This window comes from Vidua chalybeata, chromosome 23, assembly GCF_026979565.1.
Source record: "Vidua chalybeata isolate OUT-0048 chromosome 23, bVidCha1 merged haplotype, whole genome shotgun sequence".
NCBI classification, from domain to species: domain Eukaryota; kingdom Metazoa; phylum Chordata; class Aves; order Passeriformes; family Viduidae; genus Vidua; species Vidua chalybeata.
This window is the reverse complement of record NC_071552.1, coordinates 7,433,095-7,446,879: the sequence shown is the minus strand read 5'-3', so window position 1 is coordinate 7,446,879 and position 13,785 is coordinate 7,433,095. Positions and strand designations below refer to the sequence as shown.

At 57.1% G+C, this 13,785-nt stretch overlaps 1 protein-coding gene across 1 annotated transcript; it reads left to right on the top strand.

Moving 5' to 3' along the window:
- The first annotated feature begins 4,842 nt into the window (after positions 1–4,842).
- Positions 4,843–8,919, top strand: LOC128799254 (serine/threonine-protein kinase pim-1-like). The gene is made up of 7 exons (XM_053963504.1): positions 4,843–5,335; positions 5,485–5,535; positions 5,740–6,097; positions 6,734–6,913; positions 7,169–7,318; positions 7,509–8,423; positions 8,707–8,919. The coding sequence occupies exons 1-5, from the start codon at positions 5,030–5,032 to the stop codon at positions 7,273–7,275; spliced, it is 1,002 nt and encodes a 333-aa protein (XP_053819479.1). The 5' UTR covers positions 4,843–5,029; the 3' UTR covers positions 7,276–7,318; positions 7,509–8,423; positions 8,707–8,919.
- Positions 8,920–13,785: the final 4,866 nt, after the last annotated feature.

Genomic DNA, 13,785 nt, shown 5'->3' with positions numbered 1-13,785 from the left:
ACAAAGTCCATCTACGTCTTCCCAAACCCACAAGATCTTTTCCTTTTCCCATATGCAATTTTTGGAGGCATTTTAAGACATCCAGGAGTTCAGCCTCTTTTAACCGACTGCCCCACTGCTCACACGGTGCTCTGACCTCAGGCACTCCAGAGCTAGGGAACTCCAGGGAAGGGCTTCCTATCTGGGAATTCCTGATGGGACTGATTCCTCACATCTACATTTAAAAAGTGACATTTTGTTGTGATCTGGCCAGACTGTGCCAGTTTTGTTCTACCAGTGGGCAGGGTCAGCACCAAAGACACAGACACCAACAGAAGGAATCAGTGTCAGTTAACTGTAGCTCAAAGCAGCAAAGAATCACAAAAGAAGCAGCTCAGCAATGCACCCAGCCATCACCACCAAAGATTGCAGCAGTGATTAAGAAAGATCCAGCCCCAGTTACCCTCAGTGTCGCCTTCTGATGAGAAGGCGGGTGACCTGGTTTCAAGATACAGCACGGCGACCCGGCCTCCCCCGGGTCACTCGGTCCACTGACATGCACAGACACCAATGTGGTGGATGGTCAAATGGCGTTTATTATCTCATCTTGTGAGGTTAAATAGTCAAGGGGGCTTTATTACGTCTAAAGGGGACGGTGGGTCTGGCTAGGGTTAGTAAGGAGTGGAAAACTACTGGAGTTAGGAGGGGCTGCATGCTTCAGGGGTGATTGATCACTTATAGCAGGAAGAGGGGGGAAGGGTCTTGCTTTCCGTCACATCCCGAGATTTTCCGTTCACCTGTCCCTATCTACCACACCTCAGGCTTTACCATCCCCCAGATCCACACAGCAGCTGGGGAAGCTGTCACAGCCAAGGGCTGCAGAGCCACTCCCGGACTCTGGCAATTCCTGCAGGTGCCTCCAGCCACAGGTGAGGCTCCAACCTCGCTGTGAGAGGGCCCAGCTCTGACAGTGCTGAATGAACAAACTGACAGCGTTTCTGGTGCAGGGACATCTGGTTTCATTCTCCTCTTGGGTTCCTCCCAAAGCCTGGCCAGGGCCCAAGAGGAACCAAGGGAGGTGACTTTGACCATTCAGCCCCAGACAAGGCCAGATGTCAGATTTCATGGCCTTGTCTTGCTTCTAAATACAGAAAGGTCAATACATGTTTCACTAATGAGTGGATCCATCTATCACAACACTAATGACTATATATATTTCATTAATGAGCAGATACAAAGACAACCTTTGGCTGGAAGGTTCATCCAGAGGCCACCTTTGGCTCAGGGCCTGTTGTTCAGGCCGCACTCAGGGCTGTTGTCCAGGCCTTGGCACTTCAGGGATGTGGTTTAGTGCTGGGCTTGACACTGCTGCGTGACCGGCTGGACTGGATGAGCTCAGAGGACTTTCCCAGCAGAAAGGATTCTATAATTCCATAATTCCATCTGCTGCATTCAGCCAGCTCCATGTTAGCAGCATTAAATTGGTCAGAAAGTTTCCTCTTGCACAGCCCTTGAGGCCTGAGGCTTCAGCTCCTTCAGCTCCTGGTGCTCAGCTGCTCATGCTGAACCAGATGAGTCGCAGAGAAGAACACAGTCCATCCAATTCCTTCTGGGACACGGAGAGGGGAGGCTGTGGAAACAGGAGCATTGTTTGCTGTGGCCTCCTCTCTGCCCTTCACACCTTTCAGCGCTTTGAACCAGCCAAGAGCTTTCTCCAAGAGTGCAATGGAGCAGCTGTTCCTGCTCCCCGGTCTGGCTCTCTCCAGTCTCTGACCTTGCCTGCTTTTGTCCCTCTTGCTGTGCCCTCTGCTCCCCCAGGGCTTGGTGGCTGCTGCCCAGGACTGTGGGACTGGCACAGATCCAGTGGGCGAGACCCTCCTTTCTCTGCCCTTGGAGCTGCCTGGGCACAGCAGCCTTTTCCATCTGGAAGCTCCCCATGGACAGCTGTCCCCAGCTCCGTTCCTTGAACAACCTCCAGGAGCCCAGGGCTGCCACCTCAAGTCCCTGCTGGCCCTGGGGGCTCCCAGGTGCCTCAGGCTGCTGTGACACCGCTGCACATGGGAGGGAAGAGTGGCAGGGGCTGTGCTGAAAGTCAGCTCCATCTGCTGCTGCTGCTGGGGGGTCATTTGTCCAGCTCTGCCCCAGAGTCAGGGATCAGATCCAGGCCCTGCTGCTGCTCCCTGGGGATCAGCCCCAGTTTGGGTGTTGCTGTCAGGGCCAGCAGGAGCAGTGGCTGCAGCAGCGGGTGCTGACAGTGCCCAAGCCCCGGGGCCAGAGGGGTCCCTGGGCTGGGGCTGGGAGGGAGCTGCCCCTTGTTCTCCCCCTGCCTCACCCAGAGCTGGGCCGGGCACAAGTGGGGCAGCAGAGCCAGCGGGGAGCCTGCGAGTCTCTTCCAGCCCTGTCTGCTCTGAGTTTGGGCCTTGGAGCCTCAGGTAGCCAAAGGCAGCTGCTGCTGGTCCCTCTGTGTGCCCGTGTTCAGCAGTGCTGCTCCATCAGTCTGTGCCCAGCAATGGGGAAAAGCCTCAGCCCTGCAGGGCCAGGAAATGCCGGGCTCTGCCTGAGCAGCTCAGCCAGGTTGAAGGGAGCTGCTCCCCACGGGAACCAGGAGCAAAGGACACTCCTTTTATAGGACGTGTTTTCTATTTAAAGAAAAAAAAAAAAAAAAAGAAAAAGCAATAAAAAACTATATAAATGTGAAAGATAAAAACAAAACCTAAGTGTGTTGTGAAAAAACTTCTCTAGCTTAGGATTAAGTGGTAACTGATCTTTTGAAAAAGAGAACTCAGTTATTTACTTTATGAATGAGCTGATGGCATGGATCCATCTAACTGACCTCAGCAGACTTTTTCAAAGTTTTAGGGGTTTGTTTCCAACATTGTTATTTTAAATTGTGGTTGAAGCAAGAGGAAATTGCTTTGTGCCCTTCCAGCTCCAAGCAGGACTGGGAATCTAAACTCTGTCAAATCCCAAACCCTTCAGAAGATGCCCTTCCTTCTCACCCTGTGAATGAGCTGCACATTCCCTTTGAAACTGTCAGGGGTTTCTTAAAGACACAAAATCCCACTTACCGCTTTTTGCTCTGGTTTGGAAGTGGGAAGGGCAATTCTCCATCCATCAGCTCCAGCCTGCACTGCCTCAGGAACACGGCCCACTCGCCAGGTTTGGCCCACTCATGGCACTTCTAGAGGAGGAAGAAAGTGCAACTGCACCATTCCAGCCAAAAAGGAATGAAGAGTGGGACAGACAAAACATCCTGGGGAGATCCAGGCATTCAGATGAGATTGTGGAGAGTTTAGTCCTTGCCAATGGGATGTGTGTCCCTAAGCGCAATCTCTTGGCCTGCAGGAGAGTCTCGCTCACCTGCCAAAGCAGAAAGCTCAGGGCTGTGCTCAGAAGGGGCTCGTCTGATGCAAAGCTGTCAGAGCAATGCGAGGGCAGAGCCAGCCCAGCTGTGCCCAGGGCTGAGCCCAGCAGAGCCCTGGCAGAGCCCAGAGCAGCCTCAGCACCCGCAGAGCCCGGCTGCAAGGAGAGAAAGCAGAAAGCGCCCGTCAGCTGAAGGTTCCTGTCCCCTTGTCCCAGCCGCCCACGGTGCCCAGGCCATGCTGGCCGTGCCCAGAGCGGTGCCCGGAGCTGCCCATCACTGCTGCCTTTGGCAGCAGAGCAGGAGGGCAGGACATGTGCCCAGCCTGCAGCCGGCCATGGCACATCCAGCCCTCAGCAGCTGCCCGGAGCAGGATGCTCCTGTGCTTGCTGCCATCTCCCCAAAGCTCTGATCCCACCATGCCAAGTAGACAGGACCCACCTGATGCCATCCCCCTGTAAGAGACGGTCCAAACTTTCCTTCATTTGCCTCACGGCTGTCACAAGGACCCTGCAGACCCCTGACAGGAGTTCTGGCCTGGCTGAGGTGGACACGTGTTGAGGAATTGGCACAGCTGCCCAGCCCACAAGGAAGAGAAAGAACAAGCTGTCAAGTTTTGCAAACATTTGTCCTGCTTTGCTGCAAGAGTTGTGCTGCACACACAGTGTGGAAAGCCAAGAGAAGCTGCAGTTGGTGGCACATCTTGTGACAGAAGCTGCACCTCATTCCCCAGGAAAAGTTCTTGGAAAGAGCAAATGGGACTCCCAGGAGTAGAGTCCGGGAAAACTGAAACAGCTTTTAGGAAATGAAATGAAAATGGAAAGAAACAATCCAAGATGTTTTTCTCTATTTATTTTTATGCTCCCCTTTTCCATCTTGCACTACTTCTCCATGCCATGAATTCCAAATGCATCTCACCTCTAAGATCCATGACATGGCAAGGTCTAGACACTGGAAAATACCATGAGCTAGACACAGTTTGCCTTCCCTTGGTTTTCTTGGAAAGCAATGCTGTAAACTAAATGCAGTGCTTGGGTCAGGTACAAATTCTGCATTCAGGGAATGCGCTCCGATAGTGTTTGACCCTCTGCAGGGACAATGCACAGCAGCAACCGAGGGGATCCCTGTGCCCCTGTGCAGGAGTCCAGACTCTGGGTCTGGGCTGAACAGGGCAAAGTTCCCGTGTTTGGACAGGCTCAGGGGCTGCCCTTGGGGAGCGTGGGGCTGGGTGCGGAGGCGAGCGGGCAACGGACAAACAGACACGGGGACAAACGGCCCCGGAGCTTCAGTTGCAGCGGCAGCAGCGGCAGCAGCAGCAGACAGAGCAGCGAAAGCCGCAACTTTGTGGAGTCCCTCTTGCTCCTCCTCTCCCTCTCCCCCTGTCCCGCAGCCTCTCCCGCTCTCCTGTTCCCGCTGTCCCCTCCTCTGCCGGTCTCTCTCTCCCCATACCCGGCTGGGCCATGCCCCCGGCCCGTCCCCGGCCCTGGGCGGGGCTGTCCCGTCCCCGGCCCCGGCCGTCCCGCCCCCGTCTCGCTCCCGCCCGGCTCTGGCCGTGCAGGCGCTGGCGCTGCTGGGAGGGGGCCTGCCTGGGGCTGGGGCGGCATTGCCTCCCTTTGGCTCCGCCTGGCCCGAGCCCGGCCCCGGCCCGGGCCCCGGCTCCTCCCGGGCCCCGCGGAGGACACAGGCGGCATGGCCGCTGCCGCTGCCTCCGCTGCGGCTTCCCCGGCCCGAGCTCCGCTGCTCGGCAGCGCGGCCGCCGGCCCCGAGCCACCGCTGTCCCGTTGCCAGGAGCGAACGCCTGGGAATGGCCGGCCTGGGGCACTTGAGGGGCGCTCGGGGGCCGCTCCTGGCCCCAGGCTGAGCGCTGACAGCCGCCTCCCGCCGGCAGGGAAGGCGCAGCAAGGCCTGAAGGAGCAGTACCGGCTGGGTTCGCTGCTGGGCGGTGGCGGCCTCGGCAGTGTCTTCGCGGCCACGCGGCTTTCGGACGGCGCCCTGGTGAGCGGCGGGGCCGGCGGCGGGCGCAGGAGGAGGGGGCGCAGGAGGAGGGGGATGAGGAGGAACAGGAGGAGGATGAGGAGGATGAGGAGGATGGGGCTGGGCAGGGCGGGCGGCGAGCTGAGCCCGCTGCTTCTCTTGGCTTGCAGGTGGCCATCAAAAGGGTGCCACGGAACCGCGTCCTGCACTGGAGCCAGCTGGTGAGTGAGCGGGGCCAGCTGGAGAAGCCGGGGTGTGCTGGGTGGGGATGAGCCGGGGCCCGGCAGGGTGGAAGCCACCGGGACGCCTCGAGGGAGAGCGGGCGTGGGGCCAGCGCAGGGCGCAGAGCATCCCGGGCTGGGCGAGGGGTTCCCGAGCCCCGGCACGGCATCAGCCCCACTGACGGCATCGTGCTCCTCCCGCAGCCCGACGGCACCCTGGAGGTCGTGCTGCTGGACAAGGTGTCCACTGGCTTCCCCGGTGTCGTCCAGCTGCTGGAGTGGCTTGAGCTCCCCAACGACATCGTGATGGTGCTGGAGTGCCCAAAGCGGTCTCAGGACCTGCACCATTTCATTCGGGCACGGGGGTTCCTGTCCGAGGAGGTGGCGCGGGAGCTGTTCCGCCAGGTGCTGGAGGCCGTGTGGCACTGCACCACCTGCGGGGTCCTCCACAGGGACATCAAACCACGGAACATCCTGGTTGACCTGGCCACCGGGCAGGCCAAATTAATCGACTTTGGCTGTGGCACCTACCTCCAAGACACAGCCTACATTCACTTTGCAGGTGAGTCCACACAGGGGTGTGCTCCCGGTCCCAGCATCTCATGGCCCAACATCTCCCAGCCCAAGCTGGGTGTGGCATCGGGGATTGTCCCTTTTGCTGCCCTTCATGGCACTGAGATTTCAGCTGATTTGCGTTTCAGCAGGGCTGGGTGGGGAGCCAGCTTCCAGCCCTGCTGGCAGCCTTTGCCCACCACTCTGCCCAGGGCTGGGGCTGGGGCAGCCAGCCCAACAAAAACACCCATGGGTGGGGGTAGCAGAGAGGGGGGCCGGAACCTGTGCCCCAGCCGGTTTGGTGTGCAGGTGAGAAAGGGCTTGGACTGCTCCACTCACCTGGTTTGCTTTGGATTCATAATAATTTTTGGGGCAATGCAGGCAGGGAGGATGAAGGCATGGTTTTCCCCAGCACTGAGTGGGTTTTTCCTTGTCATGGCTGGGCCTTGCCAGGGCTTCAGCTGCCCTCTTTCAAGACCAGTGGCTTCTTTTCCAACCCCAAGTCTGTACACAAGTCCCAGGTGCTGGCGAGAGGGCAGCGGTCACCCCGTGTGCCGCTGGGGCAGCCCCCGCATGCCCAGGGATGCTGGGGCCAGGCTCTGGGAGCAGCAGCATCCCCCTGCTGAAGCCCATCTGTATTCCATAGGAACACGGTCATACAGCCCCCCGGAATGGACCCACTTTGGCTGGTACTACGGCAAGCCAGCCACCATCTGGTCCCTGGGCATCGTGCTGCACCAGATGGTCTGCGGGGAGCACCCTTTCAGGTGGTGCCAGAACATCAGCTGGGACCATCAGCTCTCGCTGCCACAACGGCTCTCTCCAGGTGGATCCTCATCTGTGGCCACAGGGGCAATACCAGTGCTGGGAGACAGCAGCAGCTCGTGAGCATCCCGCTCTGGCAGCTGCTGAGGAGGGGGCACATGTCCTGCTCTCCTGCTCTCCTCCAAAAGAGGGAATTGATGGGAAAGTTTAGGCCCAGCTCTGAGCACATCCAGCATGGCCTGGGCACGGGAATAGTGGGGCAAAGCCAACAGGAGCCTACTCCAACTGACCAGCGGGTTCTGATTTCTCTGCCCAGAGTGCCAAGATCTGATCAGGAGGTGTTTATCCATGCTGGACATCGAAAGGCCCTCGTTAGAAGAGCTGTTGTGTGATCCCTGGATGCAGGACATTCATCTGCCCTAGAAGAAGGGAAAGAGCCACAGGCACACTCTGATGCAGGGCCCTGGTAAGTTACAGCTCCACACATGCCTTGGCAATCAGAAGCACAGGAACCCAGACTTTTTTGTGCTGCCCGTGTCACTGCCCAGGGGTCATCAGATGGGAACACACAGCCCTTGTGCTGGAGCAGAGCTGCTCTGCCCAGCACTGGTGGCCGCCATGCGAGCTGCTTCTGCTTGTCCTTGGTTCCCTGACAGCTGGGGCCCTGGGCAGAACCCTGACAGCCTGGTCTCAGCCCCAGGGAAGGAGAAGGAGCCCCTGGAGAAGCTGTAGCAGGTGGGGCTGCTGCTTCTGGAGACAGCGAGGACGACATCAAGGATGACAACTCTTGCTCCACCTGGTCACCGGCAGGCTGAAGATGATGGCACTTTGATTCTGGCACCTTCTCCAAAGCCAGGCTCCACAGGGAATTTGCAGATGAGTCCACACGCAGGGGATGCTCCCAGATTTGGGCATTGCACAGCCTGGCCGGGAACACAAGGTTCCCCCTTTGCTGGGGCGGATGCAGCTGATCCTTCAGTCGGCTGCCCAGCTGCTTTTGGCAGGGCTGGCGGCATGGGCTGGGGTGGGTACAAAATGGGAGTGGGCTCCTGGCCCTGCCAACAGCCCCAACCACCCTCCAGGCCCTGGGCTGGGGCTGGGGCTGGGGCAGCCAGCGCGACACAAACCAACCTCCATGGTGGGAGCAGAGGTGGGACTCCAGGACCTGTGCAGGGGCTGCTTTGCTTTGCAGGCAAGGAAGGGCTTGGGCTGCTCCCCTGCCCTTGTTTGTTTTGGGATCACTCTTATTTTGGGGGGCAGTGCAGGGGGAAAGGAGAAAGCCTGGGCTTCCTTCACCGTGGGTGGGGTTTTCCCTGGCATGCAGGGGTTGGGCCTTCCTCAAACCCCAGGCAGAGATAAGATTTTTGACCTTTTTTCTTGTTTCCCCTTTTTGTCTGTAATCTATTTTCAATCATTTGTTGTGTGTTTTTCTAGAGGAAGCGTTCTAGGTGGGGTCCAGTCTGGATGGGGAAGTGCTTGGGAGCAGCTGCAGCGTGGATGGGCCGTGCCCTTGGAGAAGGCTGAGGACATTGTTTGGGACCAGCTTTTCTTCCAGCGGTGGATGGCGTCAGGTGGGTCCCGTCTGCTTGGCATGGTGGGATCAGAGCTTTGGGGAGATGGCAGCGAGCACAGGAGCATCCTGCTCCGGGCAGCTGCTGAGGGCTGGATGTGCCGTGGCTGGCTGCAGGCTGGGCACATGTCCTGCCCTCCTGCTCTGCTGCCAAAGGCAGCAGTGATGGGCAGCTCTGGGCACTGCTCTGGGCACGGCCAGCATGGCCTGGGCACCGCGGGCGGCTGGGACAAGGGGACAGGAGCCTTCAGCTGACAGGCGCTTTCTGGTTTCTCTCCTTGCAGCCGGGCTCTGCGGGTGCTGAGGCTGCTCTGGGCTCTGCCAGGGCTCTGCTGGAGCTCAGCACCGGGCCAGAATCAGGCAAAGAAAAAATGGTGTGCCCTGCAGCACAGACTTGCTTGAGCATTTCAGCAACACAGCTCAAGTTTGCAGAGTGTACACCTCCAAGGGAAAACATGCCACCACTCAAAAAATAAACTTGTTCAATACTTTTCTGAGATGAAATCAATCTGAGATGACCCCAAATGACATTTTTCATCTTGCTCAAGCTGTAGCTCAGCCCTTCTCTGAACAGTTCTCTCCCCCACCTGCCTTTTACTTCCCAACTGCTCCCTCTTTTCCCCCAGTGAGTTCCCAGCCCGTGGCAGTCTCCATCACACTGCTGCCTTCCTTGATGCCTCTCACCACGAGGAAGGCTGAGCCTCCAGCTTAGGGACTCATCCTGTCACTGGCTGAGGAGCAGTAATGTCTCCGAAGTCTGGTTGGATTTTAGTGGCATTCAGAGCTGCTCTCCAGCCCTCAGCTCTCCTCACTGCTGAGTTCCCATTCCCTTTTCCTTGTCCTCCCAGCACAATGAGCTCTGTAAATCCCCTTGAGCCTCCCCACTCTTCCCAGACCATGCACCCACCTCAGTTAGGCTGAAGCTGCAGCTTCTCTGTCTCCTCTGGCACACCAGTCCAGTCCCCTGTGCGGGGAGCCCCAGCCCCAGAGCACAGCACCCAACAGTGCAGTCCGGGCTGGAGCAGCTGCCCTGCAGCCCTGGCTTGGCTCTTGGTGGCAAGGGAATGCTCCCTGTTTGCAGCTGTCCCTGCAGGATGGCCCCAGGGCAGAGCCCAGCCGGGCTCCCACTGCAGCCCTGAAGCTTGGGGCAGACAGGGGTCCCAGAGCTGAGGTTCATGGGGAGCACCCGCAGCTGTGCCTGGCACTCTGTTGCCGTGTGTCACAGTGCAGGCTGGCTTGTACTGGGTGAATGGACCAGCCCCTGCTTTGACTGAGAGGGGCCTCACCCATCACATCTCTCCTGAGGCTGCAGGCATTTCTCAGGCCAGAATCTGAAGGGGCGCAGAGATCAGACCAGTGAAATTATCCAGACTGGCTTTTTCAAAGGCCCTTTAGAAGGAAGGGCTTGAGCACAAACGCTCTCTGTTTGCCCCATGAACATCGGGCTGAGTGGTCTCTTTGGCTCCAACCCACTTTCCTCCCTGAGCCAACGTTACCCATTCCCTCCCACATCCCCCCCGTGCCTTCCCACTGCCTTGTCCTGTCAGGGCTTTTGCAGCCCCTCATCCCTTGGTGGCCCCATCCCCTCAGGGTCTCCCCCAGCCCGGCCAACCTGCCCGGCAGCAGCGCCGCAGCCCCACAGGAGCTCCCGAGGAGCCCCATTGAGAGGCACCTCGGAGCCCTCAGTAATCCAGCCAGCAACACACGGGCAGGAGGACACAGATGGCGGTTCCTGCCTGGGACAGGGCTTGTGGCCATCTCCAGGCACCGGTCTCACAGGCATCCCTGGAACTCCGGCCCCTGCCCACCGGCTCTGTTGGCAGCACAAAGGCTTCAGCAGAACCACCAAAGGCCAAGGGGCTTCTGGCCATTTTCCCTGCAACCCTGCATGCCTGGGCAGCTTGCTAAGCCCAGGCACCCTTTTCTCCCTCTTCCCCTATACCCTGTAGAGCCTGGGCAGTAAAAGAAAGATCCTGGGAGTCTGTCTATTACAACACATCCTATATTTATATGCTAAAGAAAAGAGAAAAGAAGGGAAGAACAACCTTGAAGAAATGAAACACTCCTGCTGGCTCAGGTGGCCCCAGCAGACAGAGCCTCTGGGATCAGCTCTCTGCAGAGCTCCAGCAGCACAGCCAGCCGAGCCCCGACAGACGAGGCCGTGTCCTCCATGCCCTGCAGAGCTGATCATGCAGGCTGTCCAAGATGGAATATCGAGCTCTCTCCACTGCCTGCAGGACATACAGTGTTTGAATTGCCAGGCTTCCAACGGTGACGCTGATGTCATTTGCCATGCCTTCAAGGGCTGAGAGAGGAACAGAGCTTCCTGCCCTTCTCCTTCACCTGGTTTGCAAATTCATCAAGAGGATTCAGGAGGAAGATACCAGCACCATGGGCACAGGGCTCAGAGCATATTCACACACCTTCAAAGCCAAGACCTGTGCTGCCCTGCTGGATATGCTCGTAGAGGAGGGGTTTTGCAATCCAAAGCAAATAAGCAGCCTGTGGCCAGGGTTTGATCCTCCCAGGAATCGCTTGGCCTCCCAAGCCACGCCCACTGGTAACTGGAAGCTGCCGCTGCAACTGAAGCTCCGGGGCTGTTTGTCCCCGTGTCTGTTTGTCCGTTGCCCGCTCGCCCCAGCGCCCAGCCCCGCGCTCCCCGGGGGCAGCCCCTGAGCCTGTCCAAACACGAGAACTTTGCCCTCTTCAGCCCAGACCCAGAGTCTGGACTCCTGCACAGGGGCAGAGAAATCCCCTCGGTCGCTGCTGTGCATTGTCCCTGCTGAGGATCAAACCCTGTCAGGGCACATTCCCTGGCTGGAGGATTCCCTGGCCCTGGCCCTGCACTTAAGGGTCCAGCACTGCTTTCCAGCAAAAATGGGAAGGCAAACTGTGTGCAGCTCATGGTATTTTAGAGTGTCTAGAACTCGCTAAGTCACCGATCTGAGAGGTGAGATGCATTTTGAATTCATGGCATGGAGAAGTAGTGCAAGATGGAAAAAGGCAGCAGAGAAATAAATAGAGGAAAACATCTTGGATTGTTTCTTTCCATTTTCATTTCACTTCTGGAAAGCTATTTCAGTTTTCCAGGAATCTTCTCCACAGTGATGTCTGCTCTTCTCCAGAACCTTTCCTGGAGAACGAGGTTGAGCGCCAGTCACAAGATGTGCCACCAGCTGCAGCTTCTCTTGGCTTTCCACACCATGTGAGCAGCAGGACTCTTGCAGCCAAGCAGGCCAAAGGTTTGGAGAACTTGACAGCTTGTTCTTTCTTTTCCTGCTGAGCTGGGGAGTTGTGCCACTGGTGAGGTTTTCATTGGGACTGTTCCAGCCTTGGAAAACAGGAGGTGGAACCAGGACTTGTTAGGGAATACAAGCCTGACTGAATTCAGAGAAAGAATCTCCACAGCCTGCAGCCAGAAATGGAGAGGTGTGTGATAATGATTTCCACATCTCCATGGACACCTGGAAAGTGATCTAGAAGATGAAAATGGGTGGACAGAGGGAGTTTGTTTATGTCTGCAGTTTGGGTGATTCTACATCTCCTGCGCTGGTATAAATCAAGAGCACAGTCAGTTCATGATAAGCACCAGAACAAGCTGGACCTCTGAGAGTAGGTGACAGAAAGAATTTGAAAAGGAGAAATGTAGGGAATGACTTGGTGGACTTTGTCTAGAAGAAGGGTGACTTTTTCTAATTCTTTCTAGTCCATTGCTTCTGCTTTTATCCTTCTGACAAGGCCATTTGCATCCCAGATTCCTCATGAAATGAGAACCCGGAGCTTCTGGAACTGCCTGAGAGGTGCCCTGTTCTTCTGCGGGGACACTGAGGGTGAAACAGGAAGCAGTTGTATTAAATTTTGAAGCAATTGTATGAAAGGAAAACCAGTGCTTAAGCAGAGATTGATGTCACTCCCCCAGACCAACCACCATGGGCAAATCTCAGTCTCGGCCTGGAGCAGTGACCTTGAGGGCTGTCCCCACTGCAGGGAGGAATCTCCACAGCCCCCAAGAAGGGAAATGTCAGGAGAGGCTGCCATTAAAGTTTGGGATGGGGCTTTTCTAGTCTGAAGTGCTGCCCTGTGGGTCAGATGTGCCCAGGCTGGGCCCGCTCAGCAGCTGTGCAGAAGCTCTCAGTGGTGTCACTTGGTTGTTCCTTTCTCTGGGGATTTTCCAGCTCTGACACAGCTTCAGCTCCCTCTGAGGATGTGAATCTGAGGGATGGAGGAGTCAGGCTGGTTTCAGCATTATTCACCCCAAAAGCAGCGTGACCTCCCTCCTTCATTTCCCACTGGGGGCTTTGCCAACAGGGCCTTGCTGGAGTTGTTTGAGCCCTTTGCAGGCAGAGGCTCCTGCTCCAGCAGGAACTGCCTTTCCTGTGCCAGGAGCAGGGCAGGTCCCGCTGCAGGAAAAGGCCCAGGCCAGCCCCAGCCCAGGGAAGGCCTCGGGCACAAGGGCAGAGTGCCGTGCTGGGAGCTGTGCCAGGCAGAGCCTGAGGCACCAAAGGCACCTTGGCAGCAGCAGCTGCTTGCAGGGCATGGCCAGAATCCTCCCTTGGCAAGCCGGCCTGGTGGCCAGCACTGCAGAGCTGCTGCCTCAGGGCTCATTTCTGGCTGGGCTCTGCCCCAGCCCACAGAGTGTGACCTCAGCCCTGACTCTGTCACGGCCCTTGTGCCTGTGCCCTGCAAAGCCCAAAGGTCACCTGTGCCACCCTGGCTCTGCCAGCCCCTGGGGCAGGGGGAGGAAAGGCAGAGAAGGGGCCGGGTTTGGCTGTGGGATGCGGGGTCCAGCAGAGACAATGAGGAGTCAAGGGAGCATTTCAAGATCTGCTAATCATGATGCCTGTGAGAAAAACCCTGAGTTTCTCACCACAAAATCACTTTGGGTAGCACTGACAAAAAAAGTAGAGAGCCAGACCAAGCCTTGGTATCCCTTCGTTTCCAGCTGCACAGGGAAATGTAGAAAAAATTAGAGATGCTGAAATGAAAGGGAAGTCATCAAAAAGGCCACTTTAGTTATTCCAAGGCACGTTGGAAGTGGAATCACCCTGAGATAGAGGAAGGTGAAATGAGCAAAGGGCACCTGTATGGGACCAGCAGGTCTCACTGCACTGGGGCACAGGGAGCCCTGTTTTCCCTCTGGGCTCCCCAGGGTTCAGGCTGAGAGCAGTGTCAAAGATGAGGCAGCGGCACAAACCTGAGCTCAGAGAAAAAAGGCTGAGCAAAGTTCAGCCAAAAAAGAGAAGAATTTTTGAGGGGTTTCCCAATCAAAAAGCATAGGAATGACACAATGAAATCTCTCCCAGCTTGTCAATATCTTCTTTCAATAGTCCATGACTCCCAGAGTGAAGAAATGTCCAACAGCA